Source organism: Lactuca saligna, chromosome 5 (assembly GCF_052625555.1).
Source record: "Lactuca saligna cultivar CGN05327 chromosome 5, ASM5262555v1, whole genome shotgun sequence".
Taxonomy (NCBI): Eukaryota; Viridiplantae; Streptophyta; class Magnoliopsida; order Asterales; family Asteraceae; genus Lactuca; species Lactuca saligna.
The window spans coordinates 154,842,448-154,866,916 of NC_136421.1; the positions used below are offsets into that span (position 1 = coordinate 154,842,448).

General features: G+C 31.1%; 1 protein-coding gene, 2 long non-coding RNA genes and 1 pseudogene across 3 annotated transcripts; 1 reads left to right on the forward strand and 3 right to left on the reverse strand.

Annotated features, from left to right (window-relative positions):
• The first annotated feature begins 12,886 nt into the window (after positions 1-12,886).
• Positions 12,887-14,542, forward strand: LOC145045864 (protein XAP5 CIRCADIAN TIMEKEEPER-like; annotated as a pseudogene).
• Positions 14,543-15,727: 1,185 nt separating this feature from the next.
• LOC145048805 (uncharacterized) lies at positions 15,728-16,148 on the reverse strand. The gene is made up of 3 exons (XR_013683055.1): positions 16,050-16,148; positions 15,863-15,968; positions 15,728-15,770 (listed from the first exon to the last, which is right to left on the reverse strand). It is a non-coding gene; the product is annotated as an uncharacterized LOC145048805 (long non-coding RNA).
• Positions 16,149-16,611: 463 nt separating this feature from the next.
• On the reverse strand, positions 16,612-17,096 carry LOC145048786 (uncharacterized). Its single transcript, XR_013683048.1, has 3 exons — positions 17,053-17,096; positions 16,867-16,944; positions 16,612-16,707 (listed from the first exon to the last, which is right to left on the reverse strand). It is a non-coding gene; the product is annotated as an uncharacterized LOC145048786 (long non-coding RNA).
• A 5,559-nt stretch (positions 17,097-22,655) lies between these two features.
• On the reverse strand, positions 22,656-23,741 carry LOC145045865 (putative F-box/FBD/LRR-repeat protein At1g66290). Its single transcript, XM_078994163.1, has 2 exons — positions 22,791-23,741; positions 22,656-22,715 (listed from the first exon to the last, which is right to left on the reverse strand). The coding sequence occupies exons 1-2, from the start codon at positions 23,739-23,741 to the stop codon at positions 22,656-22,658; spliced, it is 1,011 nt and encodes a 336-aa protein (XP_078850289.1).
• Between the last annotated feature and the right edge of the window lie 728 nt (positions 23,742-24,469).

Here is a 24,469-nt window from a genome sequence, read left to right on the forward strand (position 1 = left end):
CACATGTAATTCACATATGAATCACATGTGATTCACATATAAATCACACGTAATTCACATATGAATTAAATGCGATTCACATTTAAATCATAAGTGAAAACATATGAATTACATGTGATTTAAATGTAAATAACATGTAATTCACATATGAATCACATGTGATTCACATGTAATTCACATATGAATCACATGTGATTCACATGTAAGTCACATGTAATTCACATATGAATCACATGTGATTTACATGTAAATCATAAGTGAACCACATATGTAGTACATGTGATTCACATGTAAATTACAAATGAATCACATATGAATTACGTCTATATGCACACATGCATTTTGTGTGGAAGTTCTTCGATATATTTTTTTTAATTTCTTGTGATTTTCACATTTGAATCTTAAAAGATACAATCACATGTGAATATCACATTACAAGGCGAATCCCCGTGCGTTGGGCGGGCATTTAATTATTTAATTAAAATAATAAATTTTAACAAACTTTAATTTATTGTTTATATATGAAAAACCAATGTTAGAAGCAAAACAAAACATATAGTTACCATGTTTGTTTTATGAACAACCATGGTTTTCTATCATTGGTTATTTCAACTATAAATTGATAATTTTATAAACCGTTTAAGTTGTGTAAATTTTATATCAAACGTATTAATTTGTGTAGATTGTATAAAAATGCGTGCTAATATCTAATATAACGAATAATAACTAGTATGGGAAAAAACTATAACTTTTAATTATATAAAACTTCTACAACATCTACTATAACATTTATATCAACAAAACTTATTAAACCCTTATAAATCATACAAAAATATATAGAAATCAACATACATTTGGTATACATAAACATTATTATCCCGTAAAACAAATTGTGTTGTAATAACCATTGATGCGATAAAACTCATTGTTTCGACACTTCATCTTTAAAATCAAAAATCTCTTCAAACACATGATTTTTTCTATCCCAACTTACTTTTATACTACTAATATAGTTATAATGTGTATAGATAAGAGGAAAATAAAAAGACATTACATATTAATAACCATATGTTAGAAACTCTTGAATGTGTAAATATTTAAATCATAGCATGCATAAGTCTAATCTTTATATACAATTATAATAGCTCAAAATAATAATAAAAGTATCCAATAAATATGATGTTACAAATGTGTTTATATATATATATATATATATATATATATATATATATATATATATATATATATATATATATATATATAGACACACACACACACACTATTATGTGCATGAATGCACCAATAGGAATTTAGGAAATAATAAATCATTAAATAAATTTAAAAAGGGTATAATGGTAATTAGTATATCTAATTATGGTAAAAAATAATTCATTTAATCTCTCCTTAATTAGTTAAACCGTATAAAACCAACATCCCTAACCCTAAAACCCCCCATTCCGAACCACCCTTAAAATCTACCCACGACCAATTCATGAACCCTACAATTCGTCAACCCACCAAAGAGGACATAAAATCCTAATGAAGACCTGATGCTTCTTACACCATCGATTGTGCCTCCAACAGTGCATGACTGCTGCTTCTACGACTTCCTTCCCCAACTACGACACCCTGAATCGTGTCAAATTCGAATCTTGAATCGTGTTTGGTATTTATTAAAATCAGGGTCAAATTCGGATCTTAAATCGTGTTTGGTATTGATTGAAATACAATGAATTAGTTGGATGTGGTTGTCTTGATTCGCATCGGGTTTGTGATTGACTGATTCTGAGCGAAAGGTCAAGGAATCGGGTTCGCACTCATGCTCTATTGGGTAGTTGTGAATCACTCACAATTGCTTTGAAGAACGACTCGGATTTGGAACTCAATCGGGATGATTTGAGCAGATATTCCTGCAATTTAACCATAAAAGTCAAAATTAGTTTAAAAGTCAAACCTGCGAACGTTTATTTACTTTGAAGGTGGGTAAAGTATTCACTGGATTTGGCAGGCTATAAATCTAGGTAATTGCTCTTCATCTATGTTTTTCAATAACACCATGAAATTTGGGGGAGTTTTTAAACCTAGAGATGGGGAAAACATGATACTAATATGTTGTTTTTTCCAAATATACTGCATATTTTTCCATTTTGAAATGTGGGATTGTTTTGTTATTGGATTTTTTATGCATTATATGTCCCTTAAAGAAGTATTTATGTTCATTTTCTTACTCTATTCTTACTCATTCTATTACAATTTTGGATGCATTACTAGTTATGTTTGAATTTAACAGGTGCAATACTAGTATTAAATGAAGTAATGGGTGTTTCTAGAGGAGCAACAGTAATATAACTTGTTTTTTTTTACCAAATGAATGTAAACCTAGAAATTCTTTCAGAATAAGGGCAATATTCTTTTAGAATAAAGAGGGCTTTAGTTTGAAGAAGGCTACTATTCTTTCAGAATGAAGAAGGGAAATATTCGTCACTTGTAATCCAGCAAATTGATCAGATCTAAACAACCAAAAAAGGCAGGGAAGCTTTAATTTTATTCTTTTACAATGATTGTTTTCTAAGAATGAATTTATTCTTTATTTTTTTTTTCATATAAGAATGCAAACATAAGTGTATCACTACAAATTACTTGGCAATGAATTTCTGATAGAAATGGCTTGAAGACCTGATGGGAAAGGCTTGAAGAATGAACTAAAGAATGATCACGCTCATTGTTTAAGAATGTTATTATTTTATAAGAATTATACTTGTTATTCTTTCAGAATGTTTGTTATTATTCAATAAATCACAATCATACAATGTAATTATTTGATATATTATTAGTTCAAGAATCGATTTTGTGTATTCTTTCACAATGTATTAACTAGTTTATAGTTGACATTATGTCATTCTAACATAATAAAATCAAAAAATATATTTACTAGTTTATGGTTAACATTATATCATTCTAGCAGAATAAAATCGGATTTTTAATTTTAAATTAATTTAAAATATTCAGATTTTTAAAAATAAAGGAATTAATTATCCCTAAAAATTCGAAAATTTCCTTTTTTAATATAGTTTAATTGACTAAAATGTCCTTATGCTCAAATTTGTGTGATTATATGGTACATGTTATCGTATTCTACTATCATAGACCCTCAGATCACGACTTTTGATTATATTTCATCCAATGGTCAAGATCTGTGCATTCTGGCACACAATACTTACTAAAAACAAAATAACCTAACCTTATATATATATATGAGTGTTCTTAATTAATCATTTATTATTATTATTTTCATGTGGATTTGGAATAATTTTTGAAAAATATTGAACACGTGAAAAATGATAAATTAAAGAAAATATGTAAATATTCACACGAAGACATGAAAAGGCCTTGAAATTTCATAACATTTTTTTTTGTATATTAAATTTTATATTGAATAAAATATTTGTATAATTGTGCTTATAGATTAGTAATAAAAATGAGTTTTTTATGATTTAATTATGAATATTATAGTATAAAAAATATGCATATAAGCACTAGAAAATATATGTGTATATACACCTAAAATGTTGATTTTTTTGGTTAAAAAATTATAGATATTTCAAAATAATCTAGTTTTTTTTTATTTATTTATTTTTTATTGTTTATTTTTATTTTTTAGTTTACTGTTTTAAAAACATTACCATTTTAAAAGTATTTTTTTTTCAAATTCACGTTTTCTTAAAAAAATTAAAAAATATGCATTATAAAAAAACGAAAATTACGATTTTTTAAAAACAAACTCCGAAAATTAAATTAATTATGTTAATTTTTAGATATTTTTATTAATATTTCTAACACAAAGATTAAACATTAAATGAGATAGGTAAAATGTTTACGCCCTTAATGAATTAATTTTGATCTAATGTTGCACTTTTAGTTCTCGCGTTCTCGGTAAACTATAAGTTCTCAACGGAACTCAATATATATATATATATATATATATATATATATATATATATATATATATATATATATATATATATGCTTAATAAAAACATCTCTTAAATGCCAGGTGTCCATCTTATACTCAAGCAACATGACACGTGCCGTTTTTCCACCTACTCACCGAATTTTTTCTCACCCATTCAATTAATTTCAATTACATTCAATACCAAATATTATTCCCTACAAGTTAGTAGCCGATTTTGGGCAATTTCGGTTTAGTCATCTCTATCCCTCTCTCCATTTACTGCTTTTATAGACATTGCCTTCTCCTCCACAACCACCATCGGCTATTTCCTCACCCTTTCTCTATACCTACAGGTTTTTATCTTTCTCAACTCAAAGATATCAGGCAGTCGCAACTTAATTTTCACCTTTTTTGCAAGTTTACACAAGGAGTAAAGGTTAGTCTGGATATTTAACTCCTACACGAACTGATTGTATGCAAGTTTGTTTTTTCTAAGTGAATGGTAATATGGAATCCAATTAAAGGTTTCAATTTTGGCATAGTGAATGGTTAGAGAGAGTCTGATTGAGATCGATTGAAGTGCTTTTTATTTGTTATAATTTTTTTTATACTTTTCCATTCAGTGTAGATGTGTTTTACATAATCATGTTCTATTCTTATCGATATTCTTGATTATTTATTCCTATTGCATTGATCAATACATATGGGTCTATGAAATTTCAAGATTTTGGGTTTGCGATTTTTAGTGTTATTTTAATGATGTATAGGTCAGTGGGTGAATTCACTGAATCGATTTTCAAGTATGCATCGTATTTGAAAGAACTTGGTTGGGAAAGATGTATGTTAATGTTGGATTAGTGTCTAAGTCCATAACTATTTTGGTATGTACTTGACCCGATGGTGCATGGTCCTTTTGGGTTGCCTTCACCAAAGCAACTTAATTGGAGAAATGAATAAAGAGAGAGAGGATAATATGATTTATTAATATGTTATAAGAATAATATATTAAAGGAGAAATCATATTTGTTTAATTAATATTGGTCAATAATTAATTAAGAATTAGTTTTGTGATCAAATGTAATTAATTAAACTAGAGGGGCTGATTTGTAATTATGTGATAATTACAAAATAAGGTAAGGATTATCTTATTTATATGGTGTTCGAATTTAAGGTTGGAAAGCCTTAGAAATCGAGTATGATAAGGATTCAAGGATTATCTTATTGGTTGCTTAATGGATAATCAACTAGATAAGGATAATGACTGAAACCCTATCTCTACACCTATATAAACACCCCTAGGGTCATGAATTCGTGTATCCCTTCCCAAGAGGTCCTAGATACGAATTCTAACCTCTCACCTCTCTCTTTATACCTTCTCCATTTGCTCTTGGTGTTTGTAATCCATTAGAGGAGTGACACTTGTGACTCTAAGCCTTCCGAAGCCAATTCAAGGAGGAATTGAGATTGTTATTGCTACATAACAATCAAGGTATGTTCTTAAACCTAGTTATATGTTAATATCAATTTCCATATGTTAGAATTAGGGTTTATAGTCTTGGATTCAAAGCATGTACAATAGAGAAACCTAGATCCAAGAATTAGGGTTTGTATGAGCACATAGGATGTCTTATGACCAAAACCCATCAGTGGTATCAAAGCCTAGCTTGGTTTCAATTGTATTGATGCATTGTATAACTGGAAAATCATTTTTTGGGCTTTATGGCTGAGGAACTCGGCGAGTACCACAGTGTACTCGGCGAGTACAGTGTGGTACTCGGCGAGTTCGAGCGTCAGATAATGCTTATCTTGGGATTTCTTGCTGTTTTTGCATTTGGATAGTTACCTTATCATGTTAGATCAATATAAATCCGATTTTATGATATATATGACTATATTCTTGATCTAATTAAAGATAATTATCAATTAACAAGATAATTGTTTCCTTATAAGATAATTGATTAATTATTTTGAGTAAATTGATAAATTGTTTTGCAAGAAATCATTAAACAAATCAAATATGGATAATTATGTGATTAAATGTTAATTTAAAATTATTTGATCCCTATTGTTATGAAAGGTTTCATATTTTCCCCTTTAGGTTTTATAGTTTAAATTTGAACCCAAAAGTTTTGGAGTTTTGAAATTTAAATAGTTAAAACCCTAATGTTTTGAAAAAGGTTTCAAAACTTGCCCTCAAGTTTTGGAATTTAAAAGTTGATTAAAAGCTTTAATTAGAAATGTTAAATTCTAAAACCCTAGTAATGTTTTGAAAAGTTCAAATCACACCCTTATGGTTTTATTAATTAATTAAGGAGTATAATTAAAAGAGATTTAATAAATCCATAAAAGTTTAGGTTAACCATTTAATTGAATTAAAAGTGTAATTGTTAAAGTTAACCACATAGTATTTTAAAAGTGTAAAATACATCCTATACTATATATATATAACATTAAAAGTTTAACATTATATATATGTATGAGTAAAAGTCAGTCTTGCCGTTAGTAGGCCTCATTCACGAAGTTGGTCTATAAGGGGTGTTTGAGGAAATTGCCTATAAAATGGCAATTGAATGGGTATCCACTCTTACCTACCGCACTCTTGACTAGTGGAAGGTCGTTAGCCGAACGGGTAGGATAGGACGAAACCTTCCATTATAAGTATAATGAAATACAAAGTAACTAAATGTTTTTCAAATTCCCAATCTTAGTTACTTAGGCAAAAGTGAATTGATGCAATTCCATGAAATTACACTTTGTGCCCTTGCGAAGACGTTAGTGGAGCGTGTGTGGTTTACCGGCACACTAAATGGTTCTAAGCAAAGGTAGCAAAGGGTGACTCAATTTTTGTCATAGTTCGGTGGAGCGTGTGTGGTTTACCGGCACATCGAATAGGTGATTGTAACATATGAGGGCACCATGTAGTTTGCATGGTTATTCACACCCGCTTTGTGATCCTCGGCATCCCAGTCACAAACTAGAGGGGCATATCGAGATTTAAACATGTCCTTGAAATGTTCAATGAATCTCAAAGGATCTAGGAGTTTTCATAGATTTAAAACTCAAATTTCTTTTTCGTTTTTCATGATGGAAACTAGTGAATCGTCATTCACTTACCTTCAAATGTTCTGCAATTTGGGTTACGGCATCCCTCTCCCGAGTTGTAGGATATTGTGTTGGGTCCTAGCCTTGGAATTTCATTTGGGTGATTTACCAAGGACTCAATCAATCAACTAACTTGAATTCGTTTTTCTCCCGATGTCAAAGTTCGACAACTATGGTCTTCTCAAATCCCGTGGAACAAGCATTCCACATGAAGATGATATTCCACGATACGATCGAGGAACAAGAAATCATGCTTCACTTCCTCCTCCTCCTCCTCCAATTATTCTCCCTAACCCACAAGGTTGTAAAATTGAAAAGTTCAATATCACTCAAGCCCTTTTGGCAAGTAAACATAAAGAGGGCAAGTCGGTGTGTGCACACGTCTTAGGGATGAAGTCACACATTGATAGGTTAAGAATGATGGGATTCGTTGTCGGTGAAGAGATGGCTGTTGATTGGGTTCATCAATCACTTCCTAACTCATATAGTGAGTTCGTAAGAGAATACTATATGATGAACCGCGACGTGACCCTTATAGATCTCACCTATATGCTTATTGCTGCTGAATCAGCAATGTTTTGGCGCAATAGAAAAGCAAAGTTGATTGGTGAATCTGCCTTCGAGACCTCTATGGATATAGACAATGGCAACGAAAGACATGCTATGATTGAAAAGATTTATCATAAGAGAAAGGCGATGTCTGAAGTAGTTCCATGTCCTATTCCAAAAAGAGTCAATTTGCTTTTATTGCCGAGAGAAGGGGCATTGGAGACGAAGCTGCCCTATTTACCTAAGAGATCTAAGAGATGGGAGAGTTAAAAGTATGACTACGCTTCAGGTAAAATCCACTATCTAACTCCGTTAAGTTCCTATTCATTGATTCTTAATACATGATGTGATAAGATTTCATTTGAATGTTTTGCAGGATCGGTGAAAAGAAAGGAAGCTTGATAAGAGAGCAAGATGAATCTAATCACAAGAGATGGATCTCGATCGCATGGACTTGAAGATTGGATTTTGAGCTTAGATAGTTATGATAGAGTTGTTAGAAATTTTCCTTTTACATAGTTTTCAATAGATTTTGCATTGTAAGGACAAATGTTTTTCCGCTGCTTTTATAAATAAAATAAATTTTGTTTGATTCACTTATTTTTTTGTTTATTTCCTTGCAATGAAATCGTTATGAAAATTTATGTTTGAATATTTCTACAATGAATGGATGTGATTCTTAGTTATGTTATTTATGGAAATGTCAAGAATTTACCAAATAGGAAGAGTTTCTCATCGCCCAAGTTTCAATTGGACAGAAACTTGGAATCATGCAACGTGGATGCACGATGAATGAGAAATTTCATATTTGATAATTGGACTAATTCATTGACAAAGTGTCAAGTGAAGAACTAGGAAATCAAGCACACAAAGTTGCGTGTTGATTAAGTTCACCATAAGAGTAACAAAGATATTCGTCATGATTTACTAAAGGTTTAGTAAATATGATTATACTTATAAGGATAGGTGTAATTTTGAATTGATTAAAGGGTTTAGATCAATAGCAAAACGAATAAGAAGAATCAAGTAGGCAGAAAGATAAGAGTTTCTCCATTCTAAGAAGAAGGGAGAGTACCTTTTATGCTTTATGATAGGTCTTAATGATTAAGAACCATATCTCAATTGATCCTCTAAGTGAGTCTTAGTACAATTGTATGTTTAAGAAGAGGAATCAAGGATTGAAGAAATGGTTAAATCAAGAAGTCTATCATACTTCGCTCCAAAACAAGTCTTAAAGTCAAGATTGTGAAATTGAGTGAATAGTATTAAGAAGGTTTATAACATTCATCAATTGTGGAAAGTTGTGATGTCGTGGATAAGACAGAGACCAACTAAGACCAATTTATGAAGTGTTTTGATAAAAGCTACACTAACTCTTGAATATTTGGTTGTCAACAAATGTTTATTGACAAGAGAATCTTATATGTCAAGGAGTCAGTGGGAGTCTCAATGGTCTTGAAAGGTTTCAAGAACAAATCAAATAAACCTTATTGATCATCACTAGCACACGAGTTGAGGTTTACAACCTATCGTGAAGACATTATTTTGTTTCTGTGCCAATCCAATCGAGTTAATTATGCATGTGAGTCCTGTGAGTTCTCATTTGAATGCATAAAAGGCAAGGACCTTGATCAATGGAAAGTACATTGATAGGAAAAGGTGAGCTACTTAACTACTTGGAAGACGTGGTGGGCAGCTGTGCTACCATAAGGCAAGAAATCAAGATTAAGAAAGTTCGATCCATATGAGTTTGAATTTGTCGTAAACTTTGGTTTTAACAAATTCACATGGATAGGAACCCATACACCGTTTAAATCTAAGTGTCATAAGATTTCCTCCTTCATGAAAATGATTGTGAGAAAATGCTTTCACTAAGAAAGATTTTAAAAGATAGTGATTGTAAAATTGCATTCTCGAATTCGATCATGGTTACGGCATCCCTTTCCATAATTTGAATTGTGAAGTTTGGCAATTAGTCTTAATTGTTAAGACACACATATGAACTATCTAAGGCAAAAGTGTATAAGTTCAAGAAGCCTTGATAAAAGATTATCAAAGCACTAAGTATTAGAAACATGAACTTAAGAAATTCAATAAGTATTGTTTTTCTGAAAGTTAAGATGTTTATGAATACATGTCGAAGCTAGTGGGAGCATAAATGTTATGTTTTATAATAATCATCATGATAGTGGGAGCATAAATGTTATGATTGTATGATTATTAAGGCAAGTATTGCATAGTTGGCAATATTAATTATAGAAAACAAGAGTCATACTTTGCAAAGTTGTAAGAGTTGAAAGGTTGTTTTGCTATAATTAAGGGAGAGAATATTATGCTTCATTTCAAATCTAAAGGATTAGGTTGTGGAATGTTAATAAATTTAGTCAAAGGTACATAGTGTGTTCTTAAAATTTCGATTATGATTACGACATTCCTCTTCACAATTCGAATTTTGAGAACATAGCAAATAAAACATTGTGCATCGTGTCCCATACGCTTCGGGTATAGGATCGATTGCAAATGCTTAAATGTTTGACCATTCTAAAATTTTCCAAATGTCTAGCGCATTTAGAGGGAAAAGGGACTAGAATCGGTTTTGACTAAAATAATTAAACAACTGTCAAAGAACAATCCAAAGTTCGACGTGGATTGGTTGCTTGTGAGTAGTTAGAAGCATGGTATTAATGGACCATATTGACATTATGATGAATAGAAAAGATTCTATTAAGAAATTAGTTGTCATATGGAAAATATGGAAGCGTGTCCATATTGGGAAGTAAATATTGGAAATCTATGACTAGATTAGAAACCTTTATGCAAAAGGATGTTCAAAGGAATGTGCTTTGAGTGAGAGACATCGTATCTAAGGAATTGTCTTGTAACAATCTCCGATAGAGGACTTTGTAATATCATTGGCAATAGTCTTTGAGACTTTGGTGTAGTGACATTACAAAAGGATCGTTGCATAAAGTGTTAGAATCTAGTATATTCTATAAGTAACAAGAATTTGATATTCTTACACTTAAGAAAATGGATTTGGAGTTGTAAAATGAGAATGATTGGAAATGTGTTCAATTTGTCTATTTCACAAAAGTAAGAACCATAGGTAAACATTGTGTGCATGCTAGGAGCATGGGACAAGTGTAATAATTCAAGTAAGAAGTTGATTACCCGAAACGACAAATAATGAGTAATCGATATGGTGCTGATAAATAAAACGTGTTTTGTTTATACTCAAAGGTTTGAGGCCATATGGGATTAGTATTATTCTTGTGTTTCACTTTGCATGTTTTGACTTCCAGAATAATTGAGTTTATTAAGAATAATCTAATTATTCAAACGGGCCACAGTCGTTCATATGTTGGAAGTAGATATGAATGAAGACTGTCGTGAATTGGTGTGTGGATTGTCTAAAAGAGTATTAGACATAAGCAAATGTTTGCTGCAACGTTCATGAGTGCTTACGAATATGATTTGAGCATTGGATTAAACCCACGCTCACTTGGATCACTATCTCGAGTGATTAGTGAGACGATAACATCTTATATTCTTGAAACCGAGATGTGTGAGTTGTATCTTGCGAATCGGTTGCACATTGATAATATGTAAACGCACCAGTAACTTGGTGTTATAAAACATATTGTTGTGTGTAATTCGGTGAGTGAGTGCAAGCGAGCATTGTATCAAAGTTTATCCATTCCTTTTATCCAAAGTAGGATAAAAGCGATATCTTTGGGCCCCTCGATGGTTTAGTGATGACATACGTAAATGCTCGGCCGGGCTAGGGCTAATTTGATTTGTTTAGTTAGTCTGTCGTCATAAATCAGAAATCGAGAAGTAGTACAAAGAGAATGATTAAAAATCATATCTCATACGATATCTAGAATGGAGGAATATATGATCCCTTATCTAAGGACACGCGTATCTGATATGATCAGAGTTGACAGTGGCTTTGGAAAGCTACGATTGCAGATCAGGATCTGAAGTCATACGCAGAATAGTTGTTAGACTTATTCAAGTTGGAGACTGTTGGATTAGTGTCTAAGTCCATAACTATTTTGGTATGTACTTGACCCGATGGTGCATGGTCCTTTTGGGTTGCCTTCACCAAAGCAACTTGATTGGAGAAATGAATAAAGAGAGAGAGGATAATATGATTTATTAATATGTTATAAGAATAATATATTAAAGGAGAAATCATATTTGTTTAATTAATATTGGTCAATAATTAATTAAGAATTAATTTTGTGATCAAATGTAATTAATTAAACTAGAGGGGCTGATTTGTAATTATGTGATAGTTACAAAATAAGGTAAGGATTATCTTATTTATATGGTGGACGAATTTAAGGTTGGAAAGCCTTAGAATTCGAGTATGATAAGGATTCAAGGATTATCTTATTGGTTGCTTAATGGATAATCAACTAGATAAGGATAATGACTGAAACCCCATCTCTACACCTATATAAACACCCCTAGGGTCATGAATTCGTGTATCCCTTCCCAAGAGGTCCTAGATACGAATTCTAACCTCTCACCTCTCTCTTTATACCTTCTCCATTTTCTCTTGGTGTTTGTAAGCGATTAGAGGAGTGACACTTGTGACTCTAAGCCTTCCAAAGCCAATTCAAGGAGGAATTGAGATTGTTATTGCTACATAACAATCAAGGTATGTTCTTAAACCTAATTATATGTTAATGTCAATTTCCATATGTTAGAATTAGGGTTTATAGTCTTGGATTCAAAGCATGTACAATAGAGAAACCTAGATCCAAGCATTAGGGTTTGTATGAGCACATAGGATGTCTTATGACCAAAACCCATCAGTTAAAGGACTGTATACAAAGGTATCAGAATTTGATTCTTAAAGAATGTATTGGACACTAGCTTAAAGGTTATCAAGTAGATTTGGGCCATATGGCCATGAATCAACACATACATCCAATTTGTTGTATATCCATGTATCTACATGTGCATCTTGCAATCAGTTGTTGTATATCCATACTGATTTCTATGCCCTAATTAAATGGATTGCAATTTACCCTAGCTAAGGGTAGCATAAGCCTGTAAAGTGTAAATTTGACGGTCATGATTTTGCTGTTATCGGTCAATTACCTGAGGTTCTGCAATGTATTAAGGTCCCATTATATCTTTATCAGTGTCATCGATCTATTCTCGAGTGTTCTGGGGGTTAATTTGAATTTGGTTGACATTATAAATCTAATTAGATTCTTAAGACTGCTTTCAAGAAGGAAACAGTTGGGCCTGTCATAAGGGAGCAATATGTTGAAAAGGTTAGTCACTGATTCAAACATTCTTTCTCCTTTCACTCTACTTACTACTTACAAAAACAACTTTGAATTTCACTAAACTATACTTGTATACATTGGGTTAACGTTCGAGTCAAGATTGAAGAAGAAAAAGAGAAACTTAAAGCTACAACAAGAATGAGTAACATTAAGTCATTAACATTTGTATATTTTCATGTTTACAGTTAATATTCATTCTTAATTGCTAATTTTATATTTTGTATTACTTTAGGGAAGAGGAGCTTCAATTACAAAACAAAAAAAAAAGAAAAAAAAAAGAAAAAAAAAGTGGAAAATCAAAGCTAACCCATAGCTATCTTTTCTGAAAATATTGAAAACGAGGAAGAAGAAGAAGGGAGGATAGTAAGCATATGTTTAGTTTATTTTTCATTATTTTAAGTTCATTTAATCAAATACTTCTCTTTTTTATACTCATTAACTTAAATTAATGTTCTTATGTATATAGAAAAACAAGAATCAAATATGTTTGGTTGTAGAGGCTTTGGCAAAGATCCGACAGTAGAAACTACCTTTTTGCCTAATAGGTTTGATTGAAAACTCTCAAATAATAAAATAAAAACATTTATAAATCTTATATTTTTTGCTGATTAATTATCACCATCATAGTGTGAAGCATACCTGAGGCAGAGGAGCAAGCTGAACGTGAAAAAATAATTTAATATTATAAAACTTTATCTTATATTTTATTAATTAAAAAAAAACTATATCCTTTAATTTCTAAATCATATATGTTAATTACATTACAGATAAGGCTCTTGAAATCACTTATAGTTACAGATAAGGCTCTTGACATCGAAGAGTCATGCAGGTAATTCTTAATTTCTTATGTTCTAAATATGGCTAAATTACCATTTTACCCCATCCTTGTGGTTTTTAAGTTAGAAAAGGGGATACAATTGGTGAGTTTTTACAAGCGGTTTAGCAATAACTTGCACTTGAATTTAGAGAAATATGAATAGCTTCAGTTGAAAATCTTTCATATGTGAAAGAGGATCTTATTATTCCACGTGTATGTAATAATGTAACATTCATCATTTTAAAAAAACTTAATCCAAATTAAAAAAATTAAGATGATACTAATAGATAACTATTGTCTATTTTCAGCAACACCATTTCTATGAGGTGATTGTGAACAAAGCTAGGGGAAAAAGTGGGTTAACATATTTTTCATTTTTTATATATTATAATAATAATAATAATAATAATAATAATAATAATAATAATAATAATTATTATTATTATTATTAGTATTATTATTATTATTAATTGGAGTATGAAGTTTGCACTTCTTACAATTTCTTACAATTATTAATGTTTTTTTTTCTTTTTCTTTTTTTATTTTTAATATCTATAGCTTTTCCACTTTGATATGCATGAAAATGTGCGAACGATTGTCGATGCAACCATAGAAAAAGATGAGGTAATAATGTTTAATTTGATTATCTAAATTTATAATGTAGCCAAAATCCACTTTGTAGAAAATTTAGTTATAGAAAACAAAAAATTAATATAGGGATTAATATATAGTAAATTTTATATATTGGCTTTGTTTGATTGATAGTCATATGTTGGTAAAGTTGTTGAGAGTGCACTCCTAGAAAAAGGTTAATAGAGTACGGTTGAAATTGTGAATATAATACGTACATAGAGGGCGTATTAGTAGAGGGGTGTATTAGATTACATGCATAATAGAGTACGGCTATTTGACCGTATTATATTATCCTATCTATTTTACACATACAATCATCTAATACGCCATATATACACATCTAATCCACCAATAAACAACCGTACTTGATGTCTCACATCCCCTTTGCATTCCAGAGCCTTATTAAAACAGACAATTCCATTCCAATTCCACTCCAGCCTTATTAAACAGTCAATTCCAGTCCATGGATGCTCTGGAACACATGGATCACCATTCCAACTGAAACAAACTTTTCAATTTCTGCAAAGCTACTATATGATTACCATGGATCAATCTCTACAAAATACAAACCTACTATATGATTCCATTCCAGCCATAAGAAGTGGGACATCACTGATCATGTTTTCATTTTCAGAAATAGAAAAAAAAAATTACAATGAACTTAGTTCATTGAACAGAAATTTTTTTGTTAATGTCACATCTCTAACCTCTCTTTCCCCTTTGTCACCTCTAACCTCTCTTTCCCCTTTGTGGTTGATTCATTGTACGCCTACAAAAATTAACAAGAAAACTTAGGATTCAAAATCTCAAATAACTTTTAATGAAGAAAACTCAAATTATAAGACCTTGGCCGTTAACAACTTCATCTATAGCAATGCAAGGATGAAAACTTCTCCAGAACATAAAAAATATGAGCAAATACAACATGAAATACAATTTATGTACCTTACAAAAAGGCTTCACTTTATCACCAAAAGTTCTCATCCATGTTTTAACACGTTCCTCCAATTCCTCACTAGAAAATGGTTTTTTGTCCTTCCAAATGTTCTACAAACAAATTAAGATAAAAAATTTGTTATTTAACAAAGGTGAGCCTTTTTTACAATAAACAAAAATGAAAAAAAAAATATATCTAACAATATACTTACTTTCGAAAATCCATGATGTTGAAAAAGTACAAACTCATGCATCCAGTTCATAACGTAGTAACCACACTCCCAATCGGACAATTGTTGATTACACTAAAACAATTATATATGTATGAGAGTTTTCTTTTCGGATATATATATATATATATATATATATATATATATATTAGTTAATAAGATTAATTACCTTGGGGAAAATCCAAGTCATTGGACACAAACGTGATTTGTTGGTTTTTGTTTTTTTAAACCTTGTAACAGCCCTAAAACAAAAATAAACAACAATGATTTGTTAAAATTTATAAAAAGATATATCATTTCGAATACTAAAATAATAAATTTCTTATTTATTCACATGTTCAACTATTGTGTAGTCTTTCAATGTCTTTGTCCCTCTGGCAGAATCCAAAATGTAGCTTTTATATTGATGAGGACAAATCACTATCAACATCCAATGTCTCCTAATAAAGATTAAACAAATTAAACATAAACAACTTTTGATTAAAAATATCATAACAGTAAAGACATTTAGAATATCCTACCTTTCCCAATATGGTGCAAGAAAAAATTGTTTTTCCTCATGAAAATTCATCACATCAACAAGATCATTGATGACATGATCTGTTTCACCCCTATCATCGTATTCACATCTCGTAGACGTGATACATTGTGGGTTTATAAAACCACATTTGTTATCCATTCTTGATACAAGCATGAGTGAATGTAGCATATGGAAAACACAATATATATTATAATGGTAAAATAATATGAAACATTAATACTGTAAATGTTAAAGTACTTACATTTGATACCAGAGAATACAACTAATATCAAGTTGTTCTTTTTTCAACATCTCCATAATGGCCACTGAGCTAATCACTGTTTCAACACTCGCAGCATTGAAGATCCCGGGTTCAGACACAATAAGAAATGACTCCGGAATGTTGTGGCTCTTAAACAGTTTCTTTGGCATCATGTGTTCTTGCATCGTTTTGTATAACTTTTCCTTTTGTACCTACATTAAGAAACCAAATGATTATCATGAAAATTGTATTGCTATGAAAATAATAACAATGAGAGAGAGAGAGAGAGAGAGTGAGAGAGACGTAGGTTTGTGCCATATACCCTATTTTCTGCTTCATCCCCCATCATCTCTTTAGATGCTTCCAGTTTCCTTCTTTTCTTTCTAGGAAGATTTTTCTGCCACCAAAAAATAGTAAAAAATACAGTATATTTTTGTGGGCTAAATGCTAAAAATAGCATCCAACTTTCATATATTTTCATTGTAACTTTTTATCTTATTAAGGCATGTTAATATATAATATCTTTCAAAGAAATCAAAAGAAGAAAATTATGCACCTCATACTCTTGCTTTTTCTTTGCTTTCTTCTTATGCTCTTTAGCTTCTTCAACATTCACGTTTTCTTTCTCTTTTTCCTGAAGTCCAAATTAAAAGATTATATTTTAATATATGTAGTTTTTTTATGGGAAATTAACTATAAATGAAAACAATACCTTTCCAAAATTGTAAGTTAGAGTGACTACCTGGTCATGAAGAATAGGAGCAGCTTGGGTCAACATTGGTAATGGTTCAATGAGAGGTCTTTTATCTTTTTGCATAATTGAAATCGAGTTTAGTAAATAGTCAATGATGCATGTGATTAGATATTATTTAAGTTTATGCTCTTTTCAAAACAAATTCAATGCTTTATGTACTCTTGATTCATATATTAACTCAAATAATGTTTGTTAATATGTATACCTTTCTTCAAGATATTTCGTTTTGGGTTTATCAACACTTCTTTTTCTGGTTTTTCTTTCTACCATACGGATCCTCTTGCTCTTGGTTGTTTGCACTAGTACCTCATCCATATGTGATGGTAAATTTCCAATGTATAACCTCAGACCTGTTGATAAGAAAATGATCATAGAAAATAATGAGGGTAAATATATGTTAAAGATTATGACTTAATCTAACTAATGAGAAGATGATGAAATAATAATCGATACCCCACAGCTAAAGGCACTTGAAGTGAAATTGAATCAGTCACATATGCAAAACTTGCTACACAATTATCTTTAGAACACACACACACATACATTTGAAACATGATACATTTAAAGATGCCACATGGGTTTAGAGCCAATTGGGTGTTATCTTACTTGAAGTTTGTTGTGATGATGAAGTACCAGAAACCTTAGCTAATGAGCGATATTGGACTTTATAATAACACGATCAACAACAAAAAATGGGAATTGAAGAGCTTTGCCTCGTGGTGTCTCCATGAACATTGAATCACCATAATTAACCATGTCCTGAATCCATACAATACAGGTTGCTACTATTATGTCTGAAACTAAATTACCAAATTACCTCTTTAACATGGAGTTCCACAAAGAAAAATGGACAAACTTGATCTGATCTCTCTCTTCTTCTTTTAGATGAATGGTGAACTTGTGATTCTTCTTCCCTAGGAAATGCTGATACTGTAGCTCTCACAGCTATAAGCATATATCTTGGTCAACATTTGATGAAAAATCTTGCTTTTCTAAATATTGGTTGCTATATAATTAAGCAATAAATGTGAACTTTAACAAAATTATAATGTGAAATCGAATAATTATAGAGGAGGATGTGTGATCATTGAGTGGTTTTGAAATATTCTTAATATGAAATTTGCACTCAATGGATGCCTGATTATAGGAGCATTAGATGGGGCTAATGTTGAAATCAGAAAGGAAGTTGGAGAGGACAATTTTTTCTTTTTGGAGCAACAGCAGATGAAGTTCAAAACAGAGTCGATGATGCTTTCTAGGGTTATCAACCAGAAATATGAAGTAATATTTCGTACACAGAGAAGACATTGTCATAAACACAACATTAATCAACGAATAAATCCATTACACCCAAAGTCCGAGCGTACTTGTAAACAACGTGAAAGAAGGAGGTAGAAGCGGCTGTAGGCCGGAGTAGGAGACTTCGTCAGTCTCGTCGACTAGAGACCGAAGGTGGAGGCGTCGTCAACCGGAGGCGGAGGCGTCGTTGGCCAGAGGCGGAGGCATCGTCGACCGAAGGCTAAGGTTTCGTATAAACAACTCTAAGTAATAGAGCGAAAATGGCGATGAATTTGTTTGGTCATATGTCGGAAGCGTCTCAAAGGGAGAAAGCGTCTCAAAAATGAATTATGTTGCGGGGCTTAATCAAATGAACTTATTTAATTTTTTATTTCAAGTATTTTTACTCATAAAAATATCCTATTGAATTTAATTGCCTCATGGTATATTCTTCCCTTGTACTCGATATGGAATAAAAGTTCATTAATTGTATTTAAAAATAATCTATAGAGTACAGTGTAAAATATAAACTACAAAAGATTCATCCTTTTTACAATAATAATCTAAAATTTCTTATTCTAATTAAATTGGAAAAGTTATTTTGTTTATGACCTTTGGTTATAACAAGCTTTCATTATGTTTAATACAGAAAATAAAACAAAAAATTTTAAAGAAAAATCATTTGAATGTAATCTGTTCATTCCATTTGACCATTTTTATGGTCCAAACTTTGCATGTAATCTATTGAAACTTGAACCTCATCTGCTTATTGGTTTTTGATGTTTGGTAATTTTTTAAAATAAACCGATAACAAACCTAAAATAATAAAAAATAAAAATAAAAAAGTCACTTGTGTTACCCCACAATTCTTCTTACAAAAAAGGATGAAAATACAGAAAATAAAAACGATAAAATACAGAAAATAGTCAAGTGGCTGAATCAATAAACTGAACAAGAACTGCTACAATTATTATTATTAAAAATTGAGGGGTAATATTGACCTTTTGGCACAGTTAGTCTACAAAACTGCAGCTTTCTAAAGGATGAGGGCAAAATGGGAATTTGATTATTGCTTGAACTGGTTGCCCAAACCTTGGGTCATTCCTAAGCTCTGTCCAAGATCGCCCATTTGTGCTTTCATGGCCTATAAAGGGGCAAAATGGTCAAATTAAAAATATATTACCCCAAGGGTAAAATTGTACTTTTATATCATCATACAAACCTGTACACTTTTTTTATGCACATCTCTATATGCTTCTGTTATGTACCTCTCTTTTCTTTTCTATGACAAGAATGGAATCAGTCATTCCATTCCCCTATCAATTCCATTCCTTTGAGAATAATGGTTTTATATCATCATACAAACCTATACACTTGATTCAGTAATTGTAGTTTTTCCACTTAATTTGTCTTTAAGGAGTGTCTTCAGTTGTTTGAGTGCAAATTTTGTGATTGGTTTTGCTTCTCTTGCTCCTTGGTAGTCAACAACAGGTTTTCCAGGGACAAATACTTTAATAGTTGAAAACAGGATCAAAGTTGTAGCAGCAAGGATAAAGGCATTAAAGTTGGATTTCTAACTAAAGAGGAAGTTGATCATGTTTATGTATTAGTCGTACTTAATCAAAATGGGGGCGTATTTTTTTAGTTATTTGATTTTGTTTCTAGTACATCTCATTGACCGTATTAGATGTTGCAATTAACCGTATTAGATGCTGCAATTGTGTGTATTATATTTATTTATCCCTTTATAATACGGGTTTTTTTACAACCGTATTAGATGGGGGTGTACTCTATTACCAATTTTCCAGTAGTGGTGACTGGTATGAGAAGAACAAGCACATTGCGCAAAAAGGACGATAAATGGGATACAAGCGAACCAATTATGCACTGTATTTGTTGGCTGTTTATCACATCATACTTTTCTGTTGTAACACTTTTATAAAAGGAAGTTTATTTTTTTCATTTATTTTACCTCTAATAGTGGATTATTTGGTGCAACTAAAATAGATTTACAAAAATACCATGGATTTTTTTTTTCATTTATTTATGCATCCCTTTAAATGCAAAAATAGCAATGTACTTTTGTAAATGTCTAATTAGCATATTACAACATCATATTTTTCTGTAGGGGTGAGCAAAATCCAAACCGATAAAAGAAAAACCGCAATAATCCACAACCGAAAAACCGAAACTGATGGTGCGGATTTTATGTTTTTGAAAAACCGAATTTATTGCTGCGGTGCGGTTTATATCTAGAAACCGGACCACCAAAACCGAATCGCACCGCAAGCTTATTAAGAATAAAATAAATCACTAATTTATATTATACAATTATACATATTATTTAAAAAACTAATAAATTCTAATTTATACATATATTATATATTGAACTTTACGATAATTAGTAATTAGTTATTAAGTTTAATGTTTGAGTTTGTCACTTTGTGTTTATAACTTATGATTATGTGTAAAGTGTAAACACTATGTGGACTATAACTTGCAAGTAACTTCTAAGTACAAATTAAATAAAAAAAATGAGCTTGGGAATATATGTTGCAAATGAAATAATCAAGTAAACAACATAAAAAACTGAAAGTTACAGATTCTAAATGTGTGGAAACAAAATGGCATCATATCATACAATAATAAATCTTCACATGAGCACCACGGTTAAAAAAATCATACCGGTGAACATAAAAAACCGCACCATATGTTTGACTCGGTTTAAAACCGACACCGAACCGGTACAAACCGAAACCGCAATAAAAAACCGCAAAACCGAACCACTGAAAAACTGCACCCAACGGTTTCTAGAATTCAAAAACCGCACCTTGCGGTTTGCAGTTCGGACCTAAAACCGCACCATGCTCATCCCTACTTTTCTGTTATAAGAGTTTTATAACAGAAAATCTAATTTTTTTCATTTTTTTACTTACAGAGTAAAAAGGATAATGTACATTTTTTATTGTCTTATAAGTATATTATAGTAAATTATACTTAGATGATAGAAAATCCAAAAAAAAAATGTCTACTGCATAATAATCTCATGGTATATTTCTTGTTATTCATTTTAACCAATATGGTTATTTATTTATCAACCTTTTATATAGTAATGTTATCATTATATTATCAAATTATCATGTAAAATTTTACCATTTGAAGTGAGCAATTTTGTAACCGTGGTTCTCACAGGTTATAATTAACCTTATATATATATATATATATATATATATATATATATATATATATATATATATATATATATATATATATATATATATATATATATATATATATATATATATGTGTGTGTGTGTGTGTGTTATACAATTGGTGGTGTTGTGGTTACATATTTGTATAGTTTTTATAGCAGAATATGAACAAAATTGTAAAACCAAACAAGTATTTTCTAGTTAACGTTGAAAATGAAACAAAAATCCAAATCCAAAAAGCTTCCACATAGGACCAGGAAATCTAGTTACTCTATCACATGGATAGGTTGGTACTCCTTACAATTTACCAGAACTCTCGTAACAATAGTTCTTCAAAAGAGTAATCAATTTGACAATTACCTTCATTGTCAATAATCATAGAACCTAGCTTTGTTACCCCAAGTGAAAGAAAAATACAATATACCTTCACACCAGTCCATAACTAGTTTTGGCTTTTCTCTATTCAATTCCAAAAACTCCACCCTTTTTGCATCAGGAGTCATGATTCTTCTTATTCCATCTTCATACAAAAACTCGTGTTTTTCATTAAAATCCTAGATCATCGAACAAAAGCATACGTTATTCATGCTGAGGTGCAAAAATCCAAACAAAGGTCTTGAGCTCTTGAAAAATATATTTATGGGCTCAATTTAAGCTAATGTGAGCAATTTAAATTGCACAATACATCAAGGAAACAGGAAAGTGAGCCACCATGCTTCAAGAATGTGATACACAAAAAAAATTAAAAATGACAATTTGATATGAGAATACCTTCGTAATGATCAACTTGAGATTCTCCAGTTTTGGACAATATTTGAGAATTTGGATCAGTTCATCGACAGTGAAGGCATCCATAGCTGTTTTAAGCACCGCAGTCTTCAAATTAGGTAGAGCCAAATCACATGCACCATCAATGCGCTATAATAATGACAGCAAGTAAGTGATACAATGAGCATGTAGGTACTTGATTAAGAGTATATATAAATACAAAGTTTGGAAAGATCAAGAAATGTATATAAACTGAGCCATGCCCTCCATCTGTCCAATAAAATTTGTTAACATATCTCAGTTCTTGGAATACTCAAGGTAAAAGTACATATTTCAGCCCTTATAAGCTACAGATTTTGATGTACAATATTCCACAACTTTCTTTGGGTATTTCTACATTAAGTAAAAAAGAAACACCCATATAGTTTTTTTTTACTATATTAAGCTATGATCTCATTAAGAAAATACAGAAACAATCTTCAAATTTTTAACCGAAATGAAGAATTGTGCATAAAGAGAATAAGCATCTACCTTACACAGGAAGTAAAGGTTCTTCCAAAAAGGTTTGACATGAGAATTTCCATGAAACAGCACAGGTACGCTGTTGCCCTCGAATGTAGCCTCAATCATAGCTTGCTTTAAGGAGTCTAGACGTTCAAAGAACAAATTACATGCTATATCACCCTCTAAATTCAAAACCACCAATTTTGGGCAAGAAATTTTAATGTCACAACAGCGCCTGTCTTCACAGTAAATATTCAGCGTTTTCAGCTTCGGACATGAAATACAAAGAAGACCAAGTTTGCTTAGTACACAGTCCGACAAAGTCAGATCCTCAAGCAAATGGCAGCTTGCGAGAAAATCTTTTACAAAATTAGCATCTTGCAATAAGTCAATATTAGACAACGTAAGAACCCTAAGTGCCGGAAATCCCTTAAACTTGGGCAAACTTACACAACAATAGCCCAAATCTAGCGTTAATATCTCTAAGGAACTGTAAGTTACCAGACAATGGGGTAACTCGAAAGCTTCAGCATTCTCCTTAGTGCAAATCGTCAAGTCAAGTTGTTTGACGTTTCTCGTGAGTGCCATATGAATCCACCGCAAGACTGTGGACATATTGTAATAACCATCACAACGTAGACGAAAACTATCCAAATCTACGGTTTTGCTTGCTAAAACCCAATACACAAACTCTTTGAATTTATTTTTTTTGAATTTTTCTCCGTCCTGTATGTCTACAGATGGAACTGCAGTCCACAAATTCCTCCATCGTCTGGACAAAATGCTGCTTCGAATTGCTGTTTTTGTGGATTTAAGACGCGAAAGAATCAAAACAAGAATAGCATCCGGCATGTTGCTGATCAAATCGACCCCATCTTCGCATTTTAATGCCTTTGGTGGCTTGGATTTCTTCATGCGTTGATGTGAATCAGAAAGTATTCAGAAGAGTTCAATTGATATCTGGTCGTAGGTGAAAGGGTGTAGGTTTTGCATTGAAATCTCTCTCATAAATTCAAGAACTATAAAAACTCTTTGGTGTTGGAATTTTTATATTTTTGGTAGGATGTTAATGTGCCAAACGATTTTGGTAAGATAAATTTGAATGATATTACGTTTATAAAAAGTCTTTGCTGTTAGGATTTGTATTATTGGTAGGATGTTGAATGCGCCAAACGTTTTGGTAAGATAAATTTAAATGATACTATCATTTTAAGAGATTTTTACATCTATTTCTCTCTAGAATCATTTATGTTTGGTTTGTCAAAGATTTGGAATATTTATAGCAATTTACATAAATGTTCATATCTTAAAATCAGTTTTCTGTAAATAAAATATTTTTAAAATCATGTTTGTTTTGAAAAAGATTTGAAATATATGTCTTTAAATAAAACTTTTTTTTAAAAAATCATTATACTATATACAGTTGCCACACTCTACTTTGTAGAATGACAATTTCCTGCAAAATGTAATTTTTACGCCTAAACTTTGACCATTGATATTTTTCACCCTCTACTTTTTAAAATACCAATTTCCACCCCTATTTTTTTTTATAACTTTTACCCCCTTCAAATTAAAACTTTCTAAAATATCACTTTCATCCCCTCTATTTTTAAAATTTTTGTGTTTCCACGGTAGTATGTATA